The 9,747-nt window shown below is 55.3% G+C and overlaps 1 protein-coding gene across 3 annotated transcripts; it reads right to left on the bottom strand.

Annotated features, from left to right (window-relative positions):
* Positions 1–4,781: 4,781 nt before the first annotated feature.
* On the bottom strand, positions 4,782–8,860 carry CABP2 (calcium binding protein 2). 3 transcript variants are annotated; one of them, XM_058527357.1, is made up of 7 exons: positions 8,753–8,860; positions 8,015–8,191; positions 7,343–7,373; positions 6,382–6,516; positions 5,783–5,892; positions 5,524–5,671; positions 4,782–4,900 (listed from the first exon to the last, which is right to left on the bottom strand). In XM_058527357.1, the coding sequence occupies exons 1-7, from the start codon at positions 8,807–8,809 to the stop codon at positions 4,875–4,877; spliced, it is 684 nt and encodes a 227-aa protein (XP_058383340.1). In that variant the 5' UTR covers positions 8,810–8,860; the 3' UTR covers positions 4,782–4,874. The 3 variants fall into 3 exon arrangements, with proteins under 3 accessions (XP_058383340.1, XP_058383339.1, XP_058383338.1); XM_058527356.1 differs by lacking the exons at positions 8,015–8,191; positions 8,753–8,860 and adding an exon at positions 6,246–6,250 and having other exon boundaries at positions 6,378–6,516; positions 7,343–7,942; XM_058527355.1 differs by lacking the exons at positions 8,015–8,191; positions 8,753–8,860 and having other exon boundaries at positions 6,376–6,516; positions 7,343–7,942.
* Between the last annotated feature and the right edge of the window lie 887 nt (positions 8,861–9,747).

Here is a 9,747-nt window from a genome sequence, read left to right as displayed (position 1 = left end):
TGGAACTCAGACGAAGGGACTCCCTGGTGACATCACAGAAGTGTTCCCAGAGGAGGTGGCCTTCAATAGGTGAATGGACAAACTGTGATATATCCATATAATGGACTATTGTTCGGCAATAAAAGGAAATCATTTATCCAGCCATGAAAAGACACAGATAGGCATATTGCTAAGTGAAAGAAGCCAGTCTGAAAAAGCCCCATACTGTATGATTCCAATTGTATGGCATTCTGGAAAAGGCAAACTTACACAGAAGGTAAACAATTACTGGTTGCCTGGGGTGTAAGGGATAGAATTGAATAGGTGAAGCATAGGAGATTTTCTTTAGGGTGGTGAAACTATTCTGTATGATACTGTAAGGGTGAATACAAGACATAAGCATTTGTCAAAGAGTAAACTTTAATGTTTGCAAATTTAAAAAATCATTTAGGAGGCCAGGGGATCCCAGGATGGAATGCAGACTATGACAAAAGAATCTAGCTGTATTACAAATATATGAAACGGCTTCACTGAAGGGAGTGGAGGAATAAGGTGGGAATCTGGAAGTGGCTGGAGTCTGTAAGAATAAAGACAAAAGGGACTGCACAGAGCACTGTACTCTAGTTGATGAAGTGGCTCCGGTGGGGGTGGGGGTAACAATGCTGAAACCACTGCGCATGTGCACAGGAATTGAAAATTAAGTAAACGTAGGGTGGATGATTTCTCACTGTTGGAATAAGAAGTTACAGGTAAGCAAGGGGAGGAGGCTAGAATGATCCATGTGGTAATGGATTGGAGTTGGAGACATCAATATGAACTCATGTTTAGCTTAATGTAGATACAGTTTGGTTGCATACAGAAATATTTAAAAAGGTATATATACGTAGGTTAGTATATACACATATCTCCTCACTCTATCAGCTGAAAGTCCTAGAAGCAACCTTGCACCCAGATCTTGGTTTCTAATACCATTCTCCAATAAAATGAACTAGAGTTCCTCGGAGAAATGGCTGATTCTAGGACTGGGGCAGGACATATACAAGATGCTCTTGAAGCATCTTGTAGTGCCAAGGGTAAGAAAATGCTAAAGAAAAAAACCTAAAAAAACCCCAAATCCCCAAACCCCCTAGGTGCTGGGGGTATGGCAAAGGGACACAGGAACAACTGCAAGCGCTCCCACTGACCAAGGCTGCAGCAATTTGAACAAAATAAATAAAATAGTGTTGAATTATAACTTGTATAAAATAAATATCTATGAGCCCATGCAGATAAAAATAAATGACTGACTGAATAAATAAATAAATGCGGGAGAAGAGAGAAATCTCCTGCAGGGAATAATTGCAAGTAATTGATGTAGCTACTCTGCCATTAATGAGGATTATAACCTCTCACCCCTTAAGTGTGGGCTGTGCATAGCGACTTCCTTCCGAAGAGTGTAGTATGTAACAGGAGAGAGAGAAAGAGTAATTTTACAGGACAGACCCCTGACAAACACGACCTCAGGCCAGGTGGTCAAGGTCAACATCAATGGCGAGATCATGTTGATAGCATGCACCCTTGATATGACGCGATGAGAAGGGCACTTTACCTCCGTGGTTTTCCTCCCCCAAATCCATAATCCCGGACTAATCATGAGAAAAACATCAGACAAATCCCAGTTGAGGGACATGCTACAAATACCTGACCAGTCCTCCTCAAAACTGTCAGGATCATTAAAAAACAAGGAAAGTCTGAGAAACCATCACAACCAAGAGGAGCCTAAGGACACACGATGCCTAATGTGATGTGGCGTCCTGGGGGGCATTCTGGAACAGAAGAAGGATAAGCAGGGGAAAACTGATGGAATCTGCATAAAATGTGGACTTTAGTTAATAATAGTGTGTCAGTGTTAGTCCGTTAACTGTGACAAATGTACAATTCTAATGTAAGATGTGAACCAGCACGACCATCCAGTGTGTTTTAGACACTGGGAGCATAGCAGCAACAACTGGTCTCATTGAAGCCACTCTCACTTCTCCCTCATGTGATGGTTAATTTTATGTCAACTTGGCTGGGTCACAGAGTGCCCAGACATGTGGTCAAACATCATTCCAGGTGTGTCCGTGAGGGTGTTTCTGGATGAGATTAACATCCACTGAACTGGTGGACAAAGTAAAGCAGATTGCCCTTCCCAGTGTGGGTGGGCCTCATCCAATCAGTTGAAGACCTGAAGGGGATAAAAAGGCTGTGTAAGAGGGAACTTCGCCTGGCTGACTGTTGAGCTGCGACATCAGTCTTCTCCTGCCCTCAGACTGGAACCTATGCCACCAACTTTCCTGGTTCTCAGGTCTTTGGGCTCAGACTGGAACTATATCACCAGCTCTCCTGGGTCTGTAGGTTGCTGACTGCAGATCGTGGGACTGCTCAGCACCCAGAATCACCTGAGCCAATTCCTTACAATAAATATCTTTACACACACACATATACACACAGACACACACACATTCATTGGGTCTGTTTCTCTGGAGAGCCTTGACTAACACACAGGAGAAGCTGGGTGTGGAGTATACAGGAGCTCCCTGTACTATCTTTGAAATGATTCTGTAAACCTAGAACTGTTCTAAAATAAGATAAGTGGATGTAATATGTTGATCTGGGTGACAGTTACCTGGGTGCGTGTACTTGTAAAAATTCATTGAGCTGTGCACTTAAGATTTATACACCTTACTGAATGTATATTATACTCAAACTATTTCAAGTGGACTTAATGTAAAAATCTGAATTTACAGCTTCTCTTGGAAAATCAGAAGATCTTGTAGTTCCAGCCTGCTCCAAATGGCAACAGTCAATGGAGGTGGGCGGCAGGTGCCCCCTTTAGGTGGGAAAGGGGCTCTTGGCTCAGTGCAATCTCTGCCTGCCCGCTGTTTCTTCCCGGCCCTGGTCCCCGCTCCAGCTGTCGTGTGTCGGGACCTTCTGGGCTAGAAGGCTTTTGGGGTAGGAGGGCATTCGTGAGGTTTGGGGGAGCTGTGGGCACTTCTGGTGCCAGTGGACACACTGCAGCCAATTATGACCATCCCACTAACTGCCCTCCCCTCCACCCCAACCACAGAGCCTGCCAGGCTGGGGCCAGGGGGTGTAGGAGGCTGACCCTGAGTGGGGTTCTGGTCTTCCCCTAGCACGCATCCATCACTAGCCCCCAACCCCTGCAGAGGGGACAGACATCTTTTCAGGCAGCAATGCCATCTGTGCCAGCCGATGGAGGGCGGTGGGAGGGAGACTGGGCCGTGGCTCCCAGAGAAGCTGCAGGGCTGGAGCAACCCCTCCTCATCCCAGCCCGACTGGCAGGAGAGCTCACCTAATTGAGGATTAAGGATTAAGTGGGATCTGCCAGGCGAGTGATGCTGAGGCGGCTGCAGCCAGCCCTGGCACCTCGGTGTCCAGTCTCTGGGCTGGGCAGGGCCCGGGGGCTGCCCACCTGCCCTGTCCCTAGGCCATCTTGTTGGCAGCAGTGATGAGTGAGGACGGGGCACGGGCGCTAAAAGCTCCCACCTCTTCTTGGCCAGGAGGTCAGGGCTCGTCCCCCCTCCCAGCAGGCAGGAGCAGCGGCCGATCAGACGGTGCTCTGGGGACCAGGCCTTTGCTGTAGCTAGAAGAGGCTGCGGCCCGTCCTGGGTCCACTCTGACCCTGAGGCACCTTCTCTTGCGGGCACTGTGATTTTAGAGGCCCTGCGTCTGGCTGCAAGTCCCACCTCCTCTTCATCCTAGTGGTGTGTGACTTTATGCCAGTCTCTCAACCTCCTGGAGCCTCCTGGTGCCAGGATTAACCTGGGGGCGATGGGGGATCATGGCCAGTTCTTAAACAGGAGTGTGACAAAATACAAGTGGCATTTCAGGAAGAATAATCTGGCAGTGCATGCTGCATGGACTGGAGGGGAGAGGTGGCAGGGGGGTCGTGTGACCTCTAGCAAATCTGTGCGACCTCGCTTTCCTCAATCTGGAAAATGGGGCTATGAAGACCACAGCAGCGTTGGAGTGAGGAGACCTGTCATTTGGGTCCCCCAGGAAGCAGGCACTGAGCTGAAGTTAGGAATGCAAGACAGAGAAAGGGCAAGGAAGCAGAATGGGAGGGAGAGCCTCTGATCTGTGGCCGACCTGAGCACGCCACGGCTACCCTACAGGGGAGCTCAGAGCAGAGACCACCTACGAGAGGAGCCTCGCCCCCACCATGCTCAGTCAGTGGCTGGGGGCTCCTGGGAAGAGTGAGGTGACAGCCCAAAAGCTGAGGTGTGTCTTGAAGGGGCCAACAGCCAGAGCTTGTCAGCTAACTCATTCCTCCTAGCTGACGGCAAGGTCTTTCTTGAAGGGAGCTCTAAGCAGCTCCCCTCAGAGAGTGAATGAGATGGAGCTTGGGAGAAGCCCTCATGCACTGCGCCACCCTCTGATGTAATCCTGGGTCTGGCAGGAGCCATTCACAGGATGAGGGGCCAATGCACACCCAGCTCTGGGAGAAGCAAGTTGGGTTTACTTGTTCAGGGATGTTTCCTGACACCAGCTCAGGGCTGGGCCAGGATCTAGAGAGGGCCTCTGTCACCTGGAGTTCACAGTTGAGGGGGCTTGTGGCCCAGGACTTAACTTTTAGAGGCCAAACATTAGGTCCTCCAGGGTGAAGAAGTGAGAGGTGGAAGCCATCTCCCCAGGCCCGAAGGTACTTTATTGTCAGAGGAACAGAGATGGGCTAGGGGGCTTGGTGGAGGAGTGGGGGTGGGGTGAGGGCAGGCAAGGGCATTGCACACAGGCAGGGGGTGGGGAGGAGGAGAGGAGGGTCCCAGCCAGAGGCAATGGGCTTCCAGGGACACACTGGCAGGCAGTGGCTGTGATCCTAAGTCCTGTCTGCTGCCTCCAGCTTCTGTGCAGGCTCAGCGAGACATCATTCGCACAAACTCTGCCAGGACAAAGCCAAAGTTTTGGGTCTGCTCTCTGGACCCGACTAAGAGTGAGGCGAGTATACTGGCCTTGAGGTGGGAGGGAGTGCGATCAAGGGCACAGCCTGCAAGAGAATCCCCTGGATCTGGTAGGGAATAGGCCTCTGGGCTAGGAAGAGGGGCTTTGTCTTATGGACAAAAAAATCTTGTAACTGAACCTATTTTCCTCTTTGCTTTGGCTGCTAGGAAGCTCAAGAACAACTTTGAGGCCTACTTCAGAGAATTTCTACATACTGATTTTTCCTTGACTTCCTATTATTTAATCCTTGTTTTCCCTCTGTGGGAATGCAGCGTAGAGGGAGAGCTGGATTCTGGTCCGGCTACCTGGATTCAAGTCTTGGCTCTGCCCACTTCTTTTGCTAAGCACTCATGCTTTCCTAAGAACTGACTGTCTTCTGCTTATGGGGATAATAATAGTTCCTTCCTCCTGGGTTCTCGTGATGATTAACTCGTTAGCACATTAAGTTAGATGTGCTCAGGACAGGGCCTGGCACGCTGCGATAATGCTCCCTTTGTCATTTCTTTATCTGTTGAAAAGCTTCCAGGGCGTGTGGCACTAAGCGTGGTGGGCAGCGGGCGGTACCTTCAAAGTCGATCAGGCCGTCGCCGTTGAGGTCAATGTCTTGGAGGATCTCGTCCACCTCCCGCTGGCTGAGGCGCTCCCCTAGCAGGGCCTTGAGGGCCGCCCGGAGCTCAGCCAAGCTGATGCAGCCGTCTCCGTTGGTGTCGAACTGTGGTGGCGTTGGTCACGGTACTGGGTCACCAACCAAACCGTTCATTCGCACAGCCCCTCACTCACAGCAGACACGCAGGCCCCGCCGCCCTCGGGCCCCAGGGCGCACCTCCCGGAAGGCATCTCGCAGCTCCCGGACGCCGATCATGTCTGCCGTCTCTGCCAGCAGCTTGGGGCCCATCAGCTCCACAAAGTCTTCAAAGTCCACCTTCCCACCACCTGGGGGCCACGCGCATCAGAGACCCAGGTCATCAGAGGCCCCTGCCCAGCCCTGGCCCTCCTCTGCCCTCTGCCCTCCCCTCCTGGCCTGTGGCCCTCTCCCCTGCCCGCTCCCTGAGCCCTTCCCTCCCCCTGGGCCCCGTGGGCTGGGCCACCTCTGTTTCCCGATGGCTTCTCCTAATTGTCCTGAAGAGTTCCATGCTGTCAAGCCCTAGCTCCAATGACCTGGCTGTGTGACATTAGGCAAGTCACATAACCTTTCAGAAATTCCGTTTCCTCATCTAAAAAATGGGGATGATGGTTCTTGTCCCACCCACCTCACAGGGGATGGTGAGATTCTCTGGAGCAGAGACCTCGCCTTGAGAATGACCAAGGTCCCGGGTTCTGGGGCCAACCTGTGTGGCACCTCTGTTCCCCAGGCTGCCCAGCTGCCTGGCCATGGCCGTGGCCTCTGGAGAACTGGAGGTGGGGTGGGTCTGAGGCACATACTGATTTGCTGTGAAATCTCGATGAGCTCCATCTCGGTGGGCATGTAGCCCAGTGTCCGCATGCAGGCACCCAGCTCCCGGTAGCCGATGTAGCCATCCTGGTCTCGGTCAAACTCCTGGAAGGCGGCCTGCAGCTCTGCCGGGCAGGGCAGGGTCAGTCCCTCCCCTACGTCCCCCTGGACCCCACTCTGGACCAGCTCGCCCTCCTCCCCTTGGCCGAATCGTTCCCTCCTTCTAAACATCAGTTTCTCTTTGCTGCCTCAGGGCCTTTGCGCATGCTATTCCTCTAATTCAATTCTTTCAGCAAATATTTGAGGATCATCCACTATGTGCCAAGCTTTGCCCTAGGTACTGAGGATATGGCAGTGAAAGAAAGAAAGAGAGAGAAAAGAAGGAAGGGAGGAAGGAAGGGAGAGAAGGAGAGAAGGAAGGGAGGAAGGAAGAGAGAGAAACAAATTCCTGACCTCATGGAGCTCACATTCTGGAACTCTCCCCTCCTCTTTGGTCCTTGTGTCACCTACTCAAGGAAATCTTCCCTCTAAATTTGGTCCCCTCCTGCCCTTGAGAGCACTTAGCGCCATTTGTACTTGTAGTTGACTTATTGACATCTGTCTCCAGAGGACATGGGCCATCTCTGTCCAGTTTGCCACATTTCCTGGTGCTCGGCACAGGGCCGGGCACACAGTGGTCACCCAGGAAGTGTTCGCTGAATGAGCAAATATAAAAGTGGCTTGGGGCTGACGCACCCGGCAAAGGAGACTAGGGAACTGGCAGCTGGGGGTTCTATCACCCCCTCCCCGCTCAGTCTTGTTCCCATCTCCTCGGATGGGTCCCCTGCAGCCTCTTCTTGCTGCTAGTTCCTCCTGGACACTGCTGAGGCCCCCGCCCAATGCCCCCCACCCTGTGTGCCCCACCCGATGCCCACCCTTCTGGAAACTCTAGTTCTTTCCCAAACCGTTTACCTTCAATCTCCTCTGGCCGCAGCTCCCGGTCCTGAGGGGGCACAGAGGGGTTAAGAATTCCTTGGGCCACCCAGGGACCTGCTCCCTTCCTACTTGTTCTTTGGGGCTCCCCACTCAGCCCCCCACAACGTGCACCCAGAGGGCCCGTGTCTGTCCGACACTGCTCAGACCTGGTTCCTCCCCGCCCCGTTCCTGCTGACTGGCCTGGGTGTCTTTGGTCCCCCTTTCCTGCCCCCTGCCCAGGCCTCTCCCAGGGCCTTCCTTGCCCCCACACCCCCTCTTCTCGGGCACGGAGCTCCATTTCCCAGAGGTGAGTCTGGGGTTGGGCAAAGCCTCAGGCTTGGCCCTGGAGGCCTCAACGTCACTGTATGTCTCTCTTGTTCTCTCTCTGGCCCTCTCCTGGGGGCCCTGCCACCTGCCTGCCCATCCCCTTGGTGGCCGTCTCTGACGTTTCTCTGTCTCTCTCTGCCACCTCTTCTCTCTTTCCTGGCGTGTCTCCTGGGTCTCCCCCGTGTCTGATCTTGTCTCTGTTTCTCTATTCCTCTCTGCCCCCTACCTCCCTGGATCACTGGGCCTTTGCTCTGATGTCCCCGTCAAACCTCTCCCCATTACTCAAGGAGAGGCAGAGCGAGGGGGCAGTGGGCAGGCGGGTAGGTGGGCGGCCGTACATACGAGCTGGGTGACGGCGATGCTGGGCCGCAGGAAGATGCAGGCAGGGCCCACCAGGCTGTTGAGCACCGAATAGCCCTGGACGCCCGGCCCGGGGCCCCCGTGCTCCTCAGGGCTGGGGCCGGGGCCGGGGCTGTGGTGGGAGCCCCCTGGGAGGGAGCCGGGCCACTGCCAGCGGTCCTGTGGCAGAGCCTGCCGTGAGCTGAGGCAGCGGCCCCTCTCCGCCCTCACTCCTCAGCCTCTCCTGTCTTTGGCACCCAGCATAGGACAGTGGGGGCCCTCACCCCTCAACACCCTAGGCTGGAAGAGTCCGCCCTCTTACTATTCAGCTGGCCAAACCGAGGCCCAGAAAAGACAAGGGATTTGGCCAAGCTCACTCAGAGAGCCAGTGGCAGAGAGGGACTCTGAGCTCAAGCCCTGTGTCTCCCAGGTCAAGACTGACCAGCAGGGAGCAGGGACAGCAGCAGAGACGGGGCAGCTGGATGGGCAGCTGGGGGCCCGAGGAGCTTGGCAGGGGAGGCCCAGTGGCCCACAGGAGCCAAAGCCAGGATGGGCCAAAGTCGGGGGGCTTCCAGGGAAAATCTTGGCCTAGGGCAGTGGGAACCACCCCCTCTATCCCCCGGCTGTGCCCCACCTCCCACCCCAGCCCAGCCCTCACCCAGGGCTCTGCCCGCCCCACCTGACCCTCCCAGGGTCCAGCCCAGCCTCCTGGCCTCGGCTTCTCCCCCTTAGCACTCCTACCTTAGGCCCCCGGTGTCGGGGCCGCTTGGCACAGTTTCCCATGGGCTCCTGAACCATTCTAGGCCTGGAGTCCCGGGGACGGCCCAGGGCTGGGCCTCAGCGGATGCTGTGGGCTCCCGCCAGCCCCCAGCTGCTCCCAGTGAGAGTCTGGGAGCAATGCAGGGGATTTTCCTAGGGTTTTGTGGAGAAGATCGGGGGCGGGTGGGCAGACGGGGAGCCCTGGGCACAGGGGCTCGGGTCCTAATCCGGGATTATCTCTGAGCATCTCTGCTAGTGAGGGGGGCCACTCGAGGCCCAAGGCCCCCTGGAAGGCACCGCCTCCCCATGCTCACTCTTGAGGGTCTTCCAGACACCTCCTCTCCAGCACCCTTCTCCCCCCACCCCTACCCCTAATCTCTCCCAATCAGGAGAGATTTAATGTCTTCAGAAGCAGGGCCTGGACCTCGGAGGAGGGAACCAGGTGCCTTGTGTGCCAGGGCGGCTGGGGCATCTCTCCCCTCAAAATGGCAGACCATACCAGGTGGTATGAGCTCAGCAGACCCTCCCCCGCTGCCTGGCCTGAGAGAGGAGGCAACCTCGGCCCAGCCCAGGAAGACCCTGCCCCTTCCTGCCAGGACCCTGGCCCTCACCTCAGAGTGCCTGCCCAGCCCGCCTGCCCTCGGCAGTCCTGCTTGCACCAGCCCCCTGACTCTTGTACTCGGGCGAGGAGCTAAAGGGGTCTGACGCTGGGTGCTGTGGGCTGGCAGCAGGGCTCAGTGAGGGCCGAGGAAGAGGGGACACCAGCTGACTGACCGACCGACTGACTGACCCTCCATCAACATGCATGTCCAGGGTCCCTTCCCTGGGCTCGGCCCTGGGTCTGTCCTACAGGGCGCCGACGGGGTCTGGGGCCCTTGCTGTTCCCTCAGTTGAGGATGGCTCCATGCCCCTGCCCCCTTTACCTGCCCGTAGGCAGCCTGCACCTGGGCCTCGAGCTCCCGGAGGAGTGCCCGCCG

This window comes from Diceros bicornis, chromosome 31 (assembly GCF_020826845.1).
Source record: "Diceros bicornis minor isolate mBicDic1 chromosome 31, mDicBic1.mat.cur, whole genome shotgun sequence".
NCBI classification, from domain to species: Eukaryota; Metazoa; Chordata; class Mammalia; order Perissodactyla; family Rhinocerotidae; genus Diceros; species Diceros bicornis.
This window is presented reverse-complemented; position numbering and strand designations above follow the sequence as displayed.

What these genes read in the sequence shown, in the direction of transcription:
- CABP2 (XM_058527356.1), bottom strand. Translation starts at nt 7,643, where the DNA reads ATGGAGCTCCGTGCCCGAGAAGAGGGGGTGTGGGGGCAAGGAAGGCCC. An exon ending in TGCGAGATGCCTTCCGGGAG is followed by an intron (nt 5,672 to 5,782) that starts GTGCGCCCTGGG and finishes ACGCCACCACAG; the next exon opens with TTCGACACCAACGGAGACGG. An exon ending in CGGCCTGATCGACTTTGAAG is followed by an intron (nt 4,901 to 5,523) that starts GTACCGCCCGCT and finishes TTGTCCTGGCAG; the next exon opens with AGTTTGTGCGAATGATGTCT.